This window comes from Eleutherodactylus coqui, chromosome 6 (assembly GCF_035609145.1).
Source record: "Eleutherodactylus coqui strain aEleCoq1 chromosome 6, aEleCoq1.hap1, whole genome shotgun sequence".
In the NCBI taxonomy this organism is placed as follows: domain Eukaryota; kingdom Metazoa; phylum Chordata; class Amphibia; order Anura; family Eleutherodactylidae; genus Eleutherodactylus; species Eleutherodactylus coqui.
The window spans coordinates 178,286,525-178,304,851 of record NC_089842.1 but is presented as its reverse complement, the minus strand read 5'-3'; the positions used below and the strand labels follow the sequence as shown (position 1 = coordinate 178,304,851).

Here is an 18,327-nt window from a genome sequence, read left to right as displayed (position 1 = left end):
ATATATGAGCATATTAAGTGACCGACCGTCCATTCTACAGGCTTTTATGTAGACAAACAGAAGTAAGTATATATGAGGAACTGATGGTTCAATCGGTGTAATGTAATTCATAGATTTCTGTTTCTTATGGGCAACCATTAGATGTAATGCATTTACTGGTACATGTCAAAAGGTGCCGAAACAGTCTGCTCATTGACAATACAAGATTTACTGCTGAAAATAATATTACCATATTACCCCATCTTACTTCTAGAAAGTGATTCCATGAGTGAGCTTGTAGCCTTTCTCTTAAATAGATTGTCCAAGATTAGAACAACATGGCTGCTTTCTTTCAGAAAAAGGTGCCACACCTGTCCACAGGTTGTATGTGATATTGCAGTTCAGTCACATTCATTTCAAAGGAGCTGAGCTGGAATACCAGACAATACCCATGAACAGGTGTGGTGCTGTTTCTGGAAGAAATCAGCAATATTTTTATTATCTGCGACTTTTTTCCTCTAACCCCTTAAGGAGCAGGGTGTTTTGGTCCTAAAGGACCAGACACTTTTTTGTGATTTTTACCCATGTGGTGGCTTTACTGCCCTATTTTTTTTCTTCAGCTACTAAACTTATTTTTGCTGCGTTTTGTTTTCCGTGACATATAGGGCGATTTATTTTTTTTCCTCATATATATCTTTTTTTTTTTCCACTGACTTTTTTTTCTGTGTTTTAGTTTTATTCAGGGCAAAAAGCTAAAAAAAAGTTAGTTTTTTTTTTTTACATTTATAGTTTATTTTTTAAATGAATATATTTATGCTTAAGTAGAGTATTGGAATGGGTTTCTTATTTTGTTTCGGACATTTTGATCTGTAATGTTTAGTCTTAGATTACATATGGCGATGGGTTTGGTCGGCGTTGGGTCATTTTCTTTCATAAACATACTTTCACAAATATATATATATATATATATATATATATATATATATATATATATAATTCTAATTTTTTTTTCAGTTATTTTTGTAACAATTATTTTGAACATCTATGCCCCCAATTACATCATATAAGACCTGCTGGGGGTCATTCTATTTTTTTTTTCTTTAATTCACACTTTTCCACTGTAGCTGGGGCATCCATAGAGCCCCAGTTACAAGGAAGAAAAAGCCCTTTGTAGTGACAGTAGTAGTCACTAACAGAGCTCATGAGGGTCTGCGAGGACCCTGCAGCTCTGCTGTGACAGAGGGCACTCAGCGGTCACATGATTGCCATGTAGCATAGCGGAATGAACATTTCGACTTTCGCTGTTTAGTACATGGAGATCATTAAGTGCTATGTAGCCTGCAATCGGCCGAGATTAAAGCCCAGGACCAAGCGCCATAAATTTATGATGCTTAGTCTTTAAGGGGTTAAAGGGGTTGTAACAAGTTATAAAGTTATCTGCAGGATAGGGGATAACTTAATGATTAGTGGGGTCCAACTGCTGTGACTCCCACAGATCTCTAGAATCGGTGTACCCAGAGTGAATAGAGCGGAGGTCAGCAGGCGCAGCATTGCTTCAGTCACTTCACTGACTGTACTGGAGAATATCAAATTCAAGTGCTTCAGCAATCTCTGGCTTTGTCATTAAAGTGAATAGAGCAGTGGCACGCCTGCATGACCATTCACTTGTGAACCAACAGCACTCCCTCCTTGGGAACCAAGAGCACCCCCCTCCCAGCAATCGAACCCCCACCGATTATAACGTTATATCCTATCCTGTAGATAAGGGAGAACTTTGCACAACCCTTTTAAACAACAACCAGATTTTGTGATGTACTGCAACAAAAAGTGTGGTGCATTGTAGGTAATAGAAGCCTATAAGTAACGTGCATGTTTCCATTTCCATATCCACGGGGGGTCGGATTCTGTGTGCGGGAGCCTGCAGCGGAATGTGAGCCTGCCCATGGCTGAGTACCCTGCATACCTATGCGGGCAGGCGGTGGTGTCTGCGCGGACCTCTGTACTTATGGGTTTTCTGTACAGCGGATAGTCCACACGGCTCGTCGTCGGACATGCGCGGTACAAATTTATTTTTTTTAAATCTCCTGCTTTCTTGTGGTATCCGTGGCCTGTCCGCTGTTTCAGTTGCAGATGGGCCCTGGATCGGATGGCTTCCATTAACTTCAATGGAAGCAGTCCTTGCAGAAACCGCACTGAAATGGAGCATGCTGCAATTTGTTTTCCGGACCAAGAAATATATAATCAATGCTTGTTCTGTCAACTCTTTTAAAGGGGCTGTCCACTTGGGATTATTTTAACTTACATGCTGAATAGGACTTTTGAAAAAGGATTTTTGAAATGCAGTATAGCCTATGATCATAGATGTCATAGGGAATGTGTGTTTACAGTTTTGTATTATCCATTGGTCAAGCAAGCTGTTGGTATAAGATTTCTTAAATCAATCACACATCTGTGACTGCTAGACCACCATTATGCTAATATCTGCTTATAAGGACTTAATTATAACTTAGATGTTGCAGTGTATCGGTCTCAATCATGTGGAGCGAGGATGACGTTAAGACGTTGGCCCCATGTTCCGTTGGCCCTATGTCCTGTCATTTGGCACTTCCTGTTACTGCAGAAGGCCCCTGAGTGTCAGTGGGCTCAGTGTATAATTTGCCCTTTTTTCACATCCCTGTTGTAACATCTCCTATGGCATATAGAGTTATTGGCTGACAGGGAGCTGTTTCCCCTAACAAGCCAATCAGCCATAATGGAAGTGTATTTATTCCGGGCCCGCCTCTACCTGGGTGCTGGTTATTGTCCTGCCTGAGGTGTTTGAGGCAGCAGATTCCTATCAGCTAAGTACCTGTGGCTATTTATTCTGTGTGGAGCATATTCACTTTTACCAAATACTATATTACATACATTGCTCTTTCCTTCTACATTGAACCTCTTCCCTTTCCTCCATCTACGGAAAGATGAGGTTCCATAGGTTCGTGACGTGCTGTGTATATGGAGAGAGCTGTCACTCTAGATGATCTGGGCGGGGAGAGGGTGGCATGGCGCTGCCCCAGAGGCTCTAAGCTCCATTTTAAAGGAATCTCCAAAGTGTGATTATTCTGAAACTCTGCAGCACTAAACAAATAAGGCATACAATGGTGCAAGGTACATACCTGTCCTGGGTTCATGCTGCCCCTGTCCGGGCAGCATAAACCTGGGGACAGGTTCCCTTTAATGTTTTAAAAGAGGAACTAATAGAAAAAGGAAGAGTTTGATTTACTGTAGCTTAGACCGTGCATCTTCAGTTAGGGCATCTAATAAGACATACGGTTAGTCTCCTGTCAAACTGGACTAGGAAGAAAGGGTAACAAATATGTAGGGGAGTTGCCTACTAGGTCCTATAACATATCAGTATACCTCTTTGCTTAGCCTTCATTGTGAATTTAATACCATGGAGGGTATATAGCAGATGTGGGCATTAGGCAGGGAAGCTATACAGACTCCTTTCGTGGGTTGGAGATTTAAGTTTTTAGTTTTTTTGAATGTAATCCCTGGGAATAGGAAATCCTTTAGCTTGTAACCCAATATCTCATTCTTCAACTAGCTTTCCCTACTTTGCATCCCGGACACATTAACAGCTGAGGTCCCAAGAGGGACTTATTAGAATAACAGGCCAAGTGCTCAGGGAAAAATATATTGAAGCCAGGAACTATGATGCACAGGAATTTTTATAAGGCCGGTTAAAAGGTCTATTCTGATAACAAGGCATTTACTTCCTTATTAACTTCGGATAGAAATATGGAATGTATATTGTCATATTTTTTAAATGATACACGATGTTATATTACAGCTCCTAAACATGAGAACAACAAGATTGAATACAGTACCCAACGCATAAGGGAAACACAGTCTTGGGTGACATTGTCTCTGGATGCATCTATCCATTTTTGGTTTTCTTCTCCATCCTGGTCCAGACCACCATGAAGACTTTCAACCATGACTTGTTTCTGCAGACTCTCCTCGTCTTGCCTCTGCCCCCAGTGCCCTTTTCAGAATCGCCCAAAGTATTTCTTTCCCCTCGGCCCTCTCAAAGTTATAGTGAGAAAAGGAGAGGTGTCAGAATTTGCATGGCACAGTGTCCTACAGTAATGTGAAACGGGATGGTTGTGGAGCCATTTGACCCCAGAGCCGCTTGCCCCATGGGCCTCATATCAGCTGTGTGGTCTGCCATGATTGACCGCACGCCACTCTTTACCATTAACCCCTTCCCGCTCCAGGGCATAAGTTTACATCCTGGCAGTGGGGTACTTCCCGCAACAGGGCGTAAACTTACATCACCGGGATAGCGCGAGATCAGAAGAGATCTCACGCTATCCAGCAGCGGAAGCTGGCTGTCACTAATAGCCAGGCTCCTGCTGCAACAGCGGGGGTGCATTGGAGCAGCAGCCCTGCTGTTAACCCCTTCCCTGCCGCGATCTATGTAGATCGCAGCATGGGAAGGGTTCACAGTGGGAGTAAACTCTGTGACATTATCGGGCTCTCGCGATGTAATCGCAGAAAGCACGGCTGGTTGCCATGGCAACAGGATGCCACCTACAGGCATCCTGTATTACCACTGCCTATGATCGCTGTAATAAGCGATAAAGCATTGCAGGAGAGAAGTCCTGCATTGCCTTCTCATAGCGATCATCGGTGGAACGCTGTAAGTCCCCCACAGGAACACAAATGGTGTAAAAAAAAAAAAGGAGATAAAAATGATGTACAAAAAAAACCTTTTTGTGCTTTTCACATTAGCATAAAAAAATGAAAGAAAAAAATTAAATCCCACATATTTGGTATCATTGTGTTTGTAACAACGCGTACAATAAGTTGCATATGCTTTTTATCTTGCATGGCATTAAAGAATTAAAAAGCATTTTAAAAAAAACGCTAAAAAAACTGAGGGAAAATTTGTAATTTTTAGCATTTGCCCCCCCCAAAAAATGCAATAAAAGTGATCAAAAAGCTGTATGTACTCCAAAATGGTACCAATAAAAACTACAGCTCGTCTCACAAAAAATAAGCCCTCACAGAGCTCCGCACATAGAAAAATAAAAACGTTATAGGACTTTGAATGCAGCAATTTAGAAAAAACTGTTTTCCAAAAAAAAAAAGGTTTTTATTGCAGAAAAGTGGAAAAGCCTAAAAAAAATATATAAGAATTCTGGTATCGTTGTAACCGTACCGACCCGCAGAAAAAATGTATGGTGTCATTTATGCTGCATGATTAACGCTGTAAAAAAAAAAAATTATCTATGGCAGAATTGATGCGTTTTCTCTCCCTGCTATCATAGAAAATAATAAAAGTTTTACAATATAGTCAATGTACCCAAAAATGGCACCAATAAAAACTACAGTTCGCCACACAAAAAACAAGCCCTTATACGGCCGCGTCGACGGAAAAATAAAAAAGTGATGACTTTTAAAAAAACAGAGATGGAAATCCGCAGAAAATCGTTGCGTCCTTAAGCCCAAAAAATGCTGTGTCCTTAAGGCGTTTAATAACATATTTATTGTACAGATTGGCAAACATCACATTTTTTTACATTTATATTCTTTTTTTTTTTCTCTCTCATTTTTCTTTCTTCATTTCTATGTCCTTTTCTCTTCCAAAAAAAAACCTTTATAATGCTGTCTTTTTTTAAATTAAGCATCAAAATGGACGAAGAAGGAATGCAGGAGTATGAAACGGGGCATATTAAGAAACTGCAGGAGCAGCGCATGGCTATGCAGAAGAAGACCTTTACTAACTGGATGAATAACATCTACAGAGAGAATGTAAATATGATTTACAGTTTCTTAGACTCTACCATATTATGTCTGATATGTCACCACCACAAAAGTGTTCGCCTTAAAGGGGCGGTCTCATGAAGACAATGCCTATTTATGCACAGTAAATTAGGACATTCAGGCATACATTGGTGAAAGGGCCAATGTCAGCTGCGGAACCCCTTAACCACCCTAAAGTCACGGTAAGGCCTTAGTCAGACGGGCGTTTTTTGCCGCGATTTGCGCATGCGCATGCATCCGGCGATTTTATAAAACCATTGCTTTGCAATGGTATCGGACACATGAGCGCTTTTTATGCGCTCGTCCGATAAATTATAGAACAGAAATCACAGATCGCACCTATCTGCGATCTGCGATTCCTGTTCTCTTCTCTATATGCGCTCAATGGGGCCGGCGGCAGCAGCACCAACCCCATTGAGAACATATAGAAGACAAATCCTTCTTCTCTGCCACAGCTGTAACAGCTGTGGCAGAGAAGAACGATGTTTGCCCATTGAATTCAATGGAGCCGGCAATACAGCCCGCTCCATTGAAAGCAATGGGCTGCCAGGGTGCGCGGGGTGAATTGTCGGGAAGGGCTTAAATATATAAGCCCTTCCCTGCAATTCATCCAGAAATGTGTTAAAATAAAAAATATATATATACTTACCTGCTCCCGGCAGCCGGAGTTACGTGCGGCCGTCCTGCAGTGGGTGTGAAGGGGGTGTGAGTCAGACCTGCCCCCTGATTGGCTCAGGGGGCAGGTCTGACTCACACCCCCTTCACACCCACTGCAGGACGGCCGCACGGAACTCCGGCTGCCGGGAGCAGGTAAGTATATATATATTTTTTATTTTAACACTTTTCTGGATGAATTGCAGGGAAGGGCTTATATATTTAAGCCCTTCCCGACAATTCATCCCACACTCGCCCGCAGCGCATTGCTTTCAATGGAGCGGGCTGTATTGCCGGCTCCATTGAATGCAACGCGCTGGACAGCTCCGGCCCGTTTCTAATGAAACGCGGCTAGGAGCAGATTTTCGGGCGATTTTCGGGCACCGGTCACGCGATTTGCGGATGCGCATCCGTCATGCGATCCGCAAATCGCACGAAAAAACGCCCGTCTGACTAAGGCCTAAAATTGGAAAAAAACTCCAAAAAAATGTAACTTTTTAATTTGTACATTTTGAATTTATGTCTCAGGTAAATATATTTGGGACAGAACTCAGTTGCCTTTAAATGCATTTTTAACCCTTTAGTGACTAATTTTAATTCTAAGAGCCAGTAAATCATATCCCCTTTTGTGTTCCAGTGGTCATAACTTGCAGGACAAGTTGTACTTTTTATAGGAACTAATATTAAGTGCTTATAATGTATTGAAAAGCTTTTTAAATTAATTTTTTGTGTTGGGGCAATGGAAAAAAAACTATTTAATCACAGTTTTTTTGTGATTTTATGGCATCTACAATGTGATATAAATATTATATACACTATATTATGTTATCTTCATTCTAGGGGTCATTATGATTATGACAACACCAAATTTATAGAGGTTTATTAAGTTTTAGTACTTGGGGAAGGAAGAGGCAGAAAGGGTTAAAACCCCTTCTGCCTTCTCCTCCGGGTTATCAGCTGTCACTTACAGCTGACAACCCATCCGATCTCTGATTGATTGCAGACGCAGGGGGCTTAAAGCGCTGCCGTAATTTTAATATTGGCTAAGCTTTAAGCTCAGGACCAGGCGTCGTATATTTACTGTGCCTGGTCGTTAAAGGGTTAAGGCATACAATGTATGCTGATTTTCAGATGACATTTGTGCTAATGTGTAAATGGGAAAAAAAAGTTATTCATAAGTAAAGACCTAAATGAAGAAATTTTAATTTCTCACAAAATGTCCCTCCTTAACTACCCAGAAAGAGATCTAATGCAGGGTGGGTCAAGAAATAGCCCAGCACCGCTCTCTTATACTGTCTAAAAGGAAATTTGCTGTTGTTTCCCATAGCGACCAATCACAGTGCAGCTTTCATTTTACCTGAGCAGTATAAGAAATGGCAACCAATCACAGCACAGCTTTCATTTTACTTCAGCAGTATAAGAAACCACAACCAATCACAGTGCAGCTTTCATTTTACCTCAGCAGTATAATAAATAGCAACCAATCACAGCACAGCTTTCATTTTACCTCAGCTGTATAAAAAAATAGCAACCAAGCACAGCTTTCATTTTACCTCTGCTGTGTAAGAAATGAAAGCCGAACTCTAGCAACCAATCACAGCACAGCTTTTATTTGACGTCAGCAGTATAAGAAATAGTAACCAATCACAGCGCAGCTTTCATTTTACCTCAGCAGTATAAGAAATGGCAGCAGTTCTCTCTTTCGTTGCTATGGGCAACAAAGACAGAGATTTTCTGTTAGACAGCTTTCATAAGATTGTGGTGCTGGCCTACTTTTCAATGGTTTTCCCAGTAAAGATATAGTTTGTAAGGGATTACTGCATACTGGTGGGAGGCTGTATAGACCTATACGTTCCAGTGGACCAGGTCTACCATGCTTCTTTTCTTAACAGGGAGCTGTGGCCAATCAGGAGGCTTCTTATAGATGAGTGACCGTAGTCAGGGCTGTGAGGAGATGTGAAGCTATATTTCAGTCCTGTGAGAAGAAATGTGAGGGAAATTATAAAATACCGGGGAGACTAGGTGGAAAGTGTGCAGCAATGTAGCAGACATGTATACAAAACACAAGGCATGAGCGTAACCACTAATATATCTGTAGGGCCTCATTCACACGGGTGTATGCCATTACGGTCCGTACAAATGCACTGTTTTCACTTCTTGCATGTGTGAATTTTACATGCATTTTTGCTATGTATCTGCATTTTTTTACTTCCATGTTGCATCCGTCTCACCAATTTTTCACATGCGCATATCCCACACACGCAGTCATGCGCATTGTGATTTTGTCTTTTTTTTTTGTTAATTCACCGCTCTGTCTCATAGCGGGGTTGCGTATGTATCGCCGCTCATATGCTATGTATTGTGTATGGAGAGCATTGCATACGCTGCCCATAGAAAAGAAAAGGGTTCACACTGTGTGGTAAGCAAAGAAATAGAGCATGCTGCCATCTTTTTTTTCGTGCGTATCTACACGCAGTGTTTATATGCTAATGGGAATGGATCAGTGAAAATCCATTTACTTTAATGACTCCATTCACCGCGTGTCATGCGGCCGTGCATCGCGTGCAAAATACGCAATCAAAATACGGTTGTGTGAATGAGCCCTTATGCTGATGCCTTGTTGCTCCGTCAGGCTACTGTTTTTTGTAATGTTAGAGCATGCAATAGTTACACCTATAACACTACCAATACATTGTATCAATGAGTAGCTGATGGAAGTTTACATGTGCTCCTCTGGTTTAAACAACTACTCTACGAGTGCACTATTAGGCTGGGTTCACACAGGGCGGATTTGCTGCGGTTTTTCCGTTGCAGGTTTTGCTGCAGAGGGACCGCTTCTGCGGCAAAGCCGCTTCAAACCTTATTTTTGTCTTACGTATTTTGGGCGCTTTTTCAGCTTGGAAAATCCACAAGCGTTTTTCTCCAACGCTTTTTACTTTTTGCAGCATATTTTAGTGCAGATTTTACATGGGGGTCTACGGACAAAAAAGCACTGCGGAAAAGTTCAAAAACCGCAGCATTTCCGCACTGCCGCCGTGCAGAAAAATTCTGTCCTGTAAAAACAGCTTTTGCCAAACACAATGACTTTGCCTTGTATTGTAAATGCTGCGTTTTTTCGCAGCTGCAGATATGCAACGGCAAACTGCAGCAAATCCGTTGTGGCAAAGCCGGCAGAAGCTGGCACTGCGATGCGGATCCCCTGGCCACAGCATGTCTATTTTTTTTCCATTGCAGCTGCGCTGCTCTCTATGGGCAACGGAAAAGCATGCGGCCAAGCCGCTCCAAAACCCGCGTCAAAATGCCGCTGTATTGAAGCTGCGCTTTCCCAGCGGAAATCTTGCGTTTTTTCGCTGTGGCAAAACCGCAAGATTTCCAGCAGGATTCCGCCTGTGAGAACCCAGCCTTAGGGTATATTGATGTTAATATGTGTCTCTCGCATGCTGCATAGACAGCAGTCTTTTTTTTTTTTTCATTTCTAGAGAAGCCCTTTAACTGAAGTTATGCAAATCCCCTCAAGACGTAGTTACGGTGCAGGAGATAATACTATAAACAGACTGGGATATTGCAATTTACAGGATCAGAATCTTATTTTTTATAATAATCCTTGCGATTCCAAAGGAAAGGCTTGGATAGAACACCAACATATTCAGCTATATTGTAATGGACCTTCTGTCTTACTGTTGGTGGTAGAAGTTCCTATTCTCACAATTATCTGCATTGCTGAATTGCCCTGGTTATAAATCCTTGCTGCCATGAATGCTATTGGGAACTTTGGAGCAGCCGATGACGAGACACCTGCAGGTGATTCCATCCTAGGTTATTGCTGGCGGTTTTGACCTCTGAACTGCTGTTACACCTCAGCCACAATCATAAATGTGTTTAGAATGGAGATTTATTTTTGTCGGCAATAAATGTGGAAGGCAGATACGGTTACGGAATGTGATTCAATGTTGTGTACAGTATGAAACAGCAATTTATAGAGCATTGCATTCCTGACATTCATAGCAAATGAACCCCTCCCTGATTGTTATCTTTGATTTAGTTTAGGGTAGGTTCAGGGTCTAGCTTTATAACCCTCTTATATGGGCCGATCAATCATTCAGATTCCTGCATCCAGGGGGAATCTAAATGATTGTCATTCAGTGTAAATGCACGCCGCGACTGCATGACGAATGAGAATTTGTTCGCTTCTCGTTCGTCGCTTAGTTTGTGCCTTCAGAAAACTGAACGACAGATCGGTCCGTGTAAACAAGCAGTCTTTCATTTATGATTGACTAGCTTACCTGTCGCGCGCTGCTGCGAAGACAGACATACATACATACATTCGTTTTTATATATCTAGTGTAGTAATGCATAAAGGACAAACAGACAGACATACATTCATTTTTATATATATAGATGACATCAGGAAGTGAGAGAATTAGATTCCGTACGTAAAATTCGGACGCTAATTCTTTGGCGCTTAGAATTGAATAATCGAGTTGGGACCCTTAAACTTTCCTATTTATGACATAATCAATGCTCATGACAAATTTCAAGTTTCTATGACATTGGGAAGTGTGAAAATTAGATTCCGTACGTAAAATTTGGACGCTAATTCTTTGGCGCTTAGAATTAAATAATTGAGTTGGGACTCTTGCACTTTTCCTATTTATGACATAATCAATGCTCATGCCAAATTTCATGTTTCTACAACATCGCGAAGTGAGAGAAATAGTGGCAGTGATGGAAATCAAACGATCTACGTTGGGGGGGGGGGCGTAACTGTCGACGACGCTCGCACGCGCGCCATTTATCGTAGGATAGTTGTACTATGCCTATAATCTTCCCAGGAGTGTACTCAACAACTTCCCAAAGTTTCATGGCGATCGGATGAATGGTGTAGTAGTGCATAAAGGACAAACAGACACACACAGACAGACAGACAGACACGCATACATTCAATTTTATATATATAGATTACCTGCTTAATGGGAAGGGAGATGGGTGGGCCAGAACGATCCCCAGCCCACTCCTCCTCCATTCAGTAGCAATGCCCATTCCTGTATAAAAGCACAGGAACAATTATTGATGGGGCGACCTGTCAGCCATCTGTACTCAACAGGTCATCCCATGTAAAAGCACCCTTAGGGCTCATGTCCACGGGGAAAATAGGATTTAGGATCTGCAGCGGATTTCCTGCATGCGGATCCGCATCCCATAGGGATGCATTGACCACCCGCGGGTACATAAATACCCGCGGATCGTCAATAAAAGTGATTTAAAAAAAAATGGAGCATGAAAAAATCTGGACCATGCTCCATTTTCATGCGGGTCTCCCGCGGGGACGGCTCCCGCGGGCTTCTATTGAAGCCTATGGAAGCCGTCCGGATCCGCGGGAGACCTAAAATAGGAATTTAAAGCATTTACTCACCCGCAGCGGACCGCGAAGCTCTTCTCTTCCTCACGGCCGCATCTCCCTTGCTTCGGCTCGGCGGATGTGCCCGGCGCATGCGCGCGGCACGTCGACGACGTGCCGGCGACGTGCCGCCGGCGTCAGGAATTCATCCGCCGGCCGAAAATGAAGATCCGGCCGTGAGGAACAGCTGATCTTCGTCGCCCGCGCCGGATAGGTAAATGCCTTTAAATTGCTATTTTCGGCGCTCATGTCCGCGGGGCAGGAGGGACCCGCTGCAGATTCTCCATGGAGAATCTGCAGCGGATCTGATTTTCCCCGTGGACATGAGGCCTTAGGCAGTGCAGAGGTAGTTACATCTGGGCCCTTGTGACTGAAAGCAGCCAAAAGCATCCTTTTGGTACATAACAAGACACCAATATTATAAATGATACATAGTAAATCGGTGCCCTATTATAGACTTTATATTGGAGTTTAGGAGCTTCAAATAATGCCTTAGGTTGGGTTTACACCCTATAATATTTATGTGATGAACGCCTTTTCATATCATCTATCAGTAAACACTATTGGAGAAATTTACTAAGCTCATACCTCTTCATGTATTAGGCGCGCCTTAGCATCTCTGAGCACCTACACAAAAATGCACGCCATTTTCCCAAATCATCCGGCTCACCATTTGAATTCTCTAGACTCTAAGGCCTCATGTCCACGGGGAAAATCAGATCCGCTGCAGATTCTCCATGTAGAATCTGCAGCGGGTCCCTCCTGCCCCGCGGACATGAGCGCCGAAAATAAGAATTTAAAAGTATTTACCATCCGGCGCGGGCGGGGAAGATCAGCTGTTCCTCACGGCCGGATCTTCATTTTCGGCCGGCGGATGAATTCCTGACGCCGGCGGCACGTCGCCGGCACGTCGCCGACGTGCCGCGCGCATGCGCCGGGCACATCCGCCGAGCCGAAGCAAGGAAGATGCGGCCGTGAGGAACAGCTGACCTTCCCCGCCCGCGCCGGATGGTAAATACTTTAAATTCCTATTTTAGGTCTCCCGCGGATCCGGACGGCTTCCATAGGCTTCAATAGAAGCCCGCGGGAGCCGTCCCCGCGGGAGACCCGCACGAAAATGGAGCATGGTCCGGATTTTTCCATGCTCCATTTTTTTTTAAATCCCTTTTATTGACGATCCGCGGGTATTTATCTACCCGCGGGTGGTCAATGCATCCCTATGGGATGCGGATCCGCATGCAGGAAATCATATTTTGCCCGTGGACATGAGCCCTAAGGGCTCATGCCCACGGCTGTGACGGGCTCCGCAAGCGGAATACCGCAACGGAGTCCGTCACGGTGCGACCCAAAGACCCCATGCTCGCCTCCGGATCTACTGCGTAGCTCCCGCATGACACTGCCGGCGCGCATGTGCAGTACAGTGTGTGATGCGCCAGTGGTGTTATATGACACGCCGGCGGTGTCATATGATGCGGACGGCGTTGGGTGGGGCGCGTATTCATGCAATACTTCCGCTGTGCTACAGCGGAAGTATAGCATGACGGGCGGCTTCCATTGACTACAATGGAAGCCATCCGCGCGTATTCCCGTGGCAAATAGGACATTCCGCGGGTAATTTCACACTGCGGAATTCCGCAGCGTGTACATTGAGCTATTAGATTCAATAGAACCTAATATCTACTGTGAAACTCCGCAGATTTCCGGCCGTGGGCATTAGCCCTAAATGATTGAAATGGCAAGTCGGATAATTTGCTATTTGTATGGGGGCAGCTCCGCTTTTCCCCAACAAATGATGCCAAGGGAAAAAAGGATCGGAAATGTTCAATTTCAGCAACCAATTTCTTTTGTTCCGCCCATTAGACTGATTCTTTTAAAATTACAGTGATCCCTCGTCTATCGCGGGGGTTACGTTCCAGAGACCCCCGTGATACGTGAAAATCCACAAAGTAGTAGCGTTATATTTACACAATTGAATCTGTCGGGTGAACTGCCAAACAATTGCAAAAGTGAACAGACTGATGTTACGATCAGCCCAGGATATAGAACATATTCCATGAGCCAGTAGTGTGCCGTGTACAAGCACTAGTCACGTACTGTATTTCCTGTATGTACTGCAAAATTCCGCAAAAACAGAATTATATATGGTCTATCTAAAATCCGCAATGCACTGAAGCCGCAATCATTGAACCGCGATATAGCGAGGGATCACTGTATATATCAATCTGCTCAGCTTCTCTTGTTCTATAACATGATGCCTGCAGTTTAGACAGTGCAGCATTGGAGGAGCAGGCTCTCAGCCGAAGAGACAGCGAGGTAGAGAGATAACTTACAAGGCTCTACCGACTCCTCCCCCAAAGGTAGCTTGGGACATCGACCTCGTTACAGACGGGGAGATCACAAATGGTAACTGTGGTTACCTGAAGTCCTGTTTGCCACCCGCGATGCCAACATTCCATCCTCTGTGGTGAATCTTTCAGATGGATTAAAGTAGTCCACGCACACAGAGTATCTTTTCTGAATGAGAACTGGGAACATTCGGTTCTGTCTATTTACTTAAAGGGGTTGTCTCGCGAAATCAAGTGGGGTTTTACACTTCTGTATGGCCATATTAATGCACTTTGTAATATACATCGTGCATTAATTATGAGCCATACAGAAGTTATTCACTTACCTCCTCCGTTGCTAGCGTCCTCGTCTCCATGGTTCCGTCTAAATTCGCTGGCGGCTTGCTTTTTTAGACGCGCTTGCGCAGTCCGGTCTTCTGCTCTGAGCACGAGCCGCTTCAGTGTGCTCGCCGCTACAGCTCTTCTGCGCATGCGCAGACGAGCTGTATCTTCTCGGGAGTGCGCTGGAGCGGCCATTCTGCTACCATCCTCTGTTAGAGGAAGGTGCAGAAACTGGAGCCGCCCAGCCGAGAAGCCCAGCCCAGCAGCCCAGCAGAGCCACCCAGCCCAGCCCAGCCGCCCAGGTAAGTGATGGGTGACGGACTGACGGGGGTGACGCGTGACTGACTGCCGCTGTGGCCCCGGAGCCTGCCGCTGTGGCCCCGGAGCCTACCGCTGTGGCCCCGGAGCCTACCGCTGTGGCCCCGGAGCCTACCGCTGTGGCCCCGGAGCCTACCGCTGTGGCCCCGGGGCCTACCGCTGGGCCCCGGGGCCTACCCCTTGGGGAGCCGGGGGCTAGCGCGGGGAAGCCGGGGCTAGCGCGGGGGAGCCGTGGGCTAGCGCCGGTTACCTGCTGCCTGGCGGTGGGTGACTGGTCGGCCGCGTTCAATCCCGGGGTCCGGTCGGCAGCTGCGGGGCGTCTGGTTGTCAGGGAGACACAGCTGGTAGCGTCTCGGGAGCGCGCACGTCGGGCTACAGCAAGCGACGGGAAAAGAGCTGGCGGCCATCTTGGGGAAACTTTTTATAAGTTGCTGAAACGCTGGAACTGTAAGTACAAACCAGCTATAAAAGTCATTTACAGGGGGGCTTAGTAATGTTTGCTTAATTAGGGGGACTGGGCAAAAAAAAAATTTCACTGCTTCCTCGAGACAACCCCTTTAAATGATAACAAATAACAATAAAGCAGTTCTTACAGTGGTGAAGCAGTGAGGATTCACAGGGTATTTGTATATCCACAGTCACTGTTATCTGTGGGAATTCGCTTTCCCAGTAACTCTCTCTCTCTCCTGTCACTCACTTATTCCTCGATCTATGGCGGTTTCTCTCTCTCTCTTCGGATGCACGCAGTTTTTCCGCGACTTTCCCTGTGTCTGGGCTCATTCACTCTTTGCGGCTAGTGTCTTTGGGGAGTATCCCTAAAAAAGGATAGGCCCAAACCGGAACAGCGGACCACCTTTCGGCCTCCTCCATGTCTTACTCATTCTCCCTCTCTGGTTTTCCTCTTCTCTACTCTCTAACTATCACATGACCACTCTTTTATATGACACACAGGACAAAACGATACATTTTCCAGATAGGACTAGCCATTAACCAATTCATGCCTGCAAACATCCAATACACATAAACCTGACTCCTTCTACAGACAAGACAATGCACAAGACCAACATAAGACATGATTCTGAGGTACTGGAGAGGACCCCTGACTCTAGGCCACTACAACAGCATGTTCTAGCTGACAGATTCCCTTTAAGTGTTTTTTTGTGATTAATAGGTTATTTCATTGGTTGTTGTTTTTCCATACAGGGCAGTTTCCTAGTAACGGACATCTATACAGAGCTATATGATGGGTTATACCTGTTACGTCTTCTGGAGTTCATTTCAGGGGAACAGCTGCCCAAACCAGCAAGAGGAAAAATGAGAGTCCATTTCTTGGAAAACAACAGCAAAGCTCTAAGTTTTCTGAAGTCCAAGGTCAGTTATGAAGTCTGGAAAATTATTGTGGTCAAAATCTCATGTTTTACAAATGTTACAGTATAGCTTCCAAAATACATTGCTTAACCCTTTCTAACTGTGCGTTTACAAGCCTTCTAAGTTTTATGTAACTTTTTACCCAGGCTATAGAGCTTTGAACTGGCTACTAATATTCCTAATATTTCAGAGTAGAGACATACAGCACTATTCATTCTATTACATAGGTCAAAGCAATACATTGTGAAATGTAAGCTCATAAGTAAAATCCCTTTTACATCTCCCATTGACCTTTGAGCACATTGTAGTCATGGAATATAAAATACTGGTTTTGGAATAAAATCATGTAGAAAAAATATAGCAAAAAGTGATTTAGAGTTTTTCCATAATTACGTTAACTTGAGTTCAGTAAAATGTTTTGACCTGCAACGGCTCTATGACACGTTTGACCTTCAAAAATAATGATGCATCTTTTCTTGTACTGCCATCTGCAGATCATTAAAGGTTTGCATTAGTTGGATACACTTATTGTATCCTATCACAGGTTGCCTGCCTTCAGTGCCATATTGCCATACTAAATTACTTTTATATGGGCAGCAATATAGCAGGATCAGTAATATTAGTTTTGAGAATTCCTGCAGCTGTTTTATTGTGGATAACAATGTATGTTTCAAGACTGTACCTTTTTGCCTTTGAAAAGAAAATGTTATAAAAGGGATATAACTACGACTCAAACAGTATAGCCAGGTACCTCAAAAATGGGCATACATGATGTGTTGGCCGAGCAGTGTAATGGGCTGAACCGGATGGTCATATGTCTTTTTTCAGCCTTAGACATTAAGTTATGGCAGATTCATGGTCCGTGAAAATCACATTGTTTTCACTGCATGTGTATGTGTGTATTAATGCATTTTTGGTTTGGATTTTTTACCTGCGTGTTACATTGGTTTTCACTATGTTTTTCACATGCGAAAAAAAAAGGCAAGACCCAACTGATGTCACAGTTTTTTCTACCACTGTGTCCCGCTAACGTGTAAAAATGTAGTGAATACGCATGCATCTGCGTATTTGCTGTTTTTTTACGCAGTCATATAGACTTTAATGGGAGACTTGTGATCCAGATCAAAATAGGACATGTTGTGATTTTTTTTTTACATGCTTAAAAACGCATCTCTGAATACCCCAATGCAAATTAATGTTTTTTTTCTTGCATTCGTAAAAAATAGACATAATACAAAAAGAAAATATGCACATGTGAATGCGCCCTTAGGGCTCAGTCAGATGGGCGTTTTTTCGCGCGATTTGCGCATGCGTCCGGCGATTTTATAAAACCATTGCTTTGCAATGGTATCGGACACATGAGCGCTTTTGATGCGCTCATCCGATAAATTATAGAACAGAAATCACAGATCGCAGCTATCTGCGATCTGCGATTCCTGTTCTCTTCTCTATATGCGCTCAATGGGGCCGGCGGCAGCAGCGCCAACCCCAATGAGAACATATAGTAGACAAATCATTCTCCTCTGCCACAGCTATAACAGCTGTGACAGAGAAGAATGATGTTTGCCCATTGAATTCAATGGAGCCGGCAATACAGCCGGCTCCATTGAAAGCAATGGGCTGCCGGCGATCGCACGATGAATTTTCGAGAAGGGCTTAAAAATATAAGCCCTTCCCGGAAATTCATCCAGAAATTTGTAAAAACAAATAAAATATATATACTCACCTGGTCCCGGCAGACTGAGTTCAGCCGCGGCCGGCCGGCAGTTCTCCTGAACTGCTCTGAGTAGTATTCAGCAGCCGGGGATTTAAAATCCCCGCCTGCTGAATGAGCTGCCCCTGATTGGTCCCTGCGCTGAGCCAATCAGAGGCAGCACTCACTCACCCATTCATGAATTCATGAATGGGTAAGTGAGAGCTGCCTCTGATTGGTGAGGCTGTGACCAATCAGAGGCAGCTCATTCAGCAGGCGGGGATTTTAATTCCCCAGCTGCTGAATACTACTCAGAGCAGTTCAGGAGAACTGCCGGCTGGCCGCGGCTGAACTCCGTCTGCCAGGACAAGGTGAGTATATATATATATATTTTTTTTTTTTTTGTTTGTTTTTACACATTTCTGGATGAATTTCCGGGA

The 18,327-nt window shown here is 44.0% G+C and overlaps 1 protein-coding gene across 1 annotated transcript in view; it reads left to right on the top strand.

The window, feature by feature from the left end:
• The first annotated feature begins 5,646 nt into the window (after positions 1 to 5,646).
• Positions 5,647 to 18,327, top strand: part of SPTBN5 (spectrin beta, non-erythrocytic 5) — a 267,766-nt gene continuing 255,085 nt past the window's right edge. The window contains exons 1-2 of the mRNA XM_066608323.1: positions 5,647 to 5,778; positions 16,030 to 16,197. Coding sequence (XP_066464420.1) covers positions 5,659 to 5,778; positions 16,030 to 16,197 — 288 coding nt within the window. The 5' untranslated portion in view covers positions 5,647 to 5,658. The remainder of the gene's footprint in view (positions 5,779 to 16,029; positions 16,198 to 18,327) is intronic.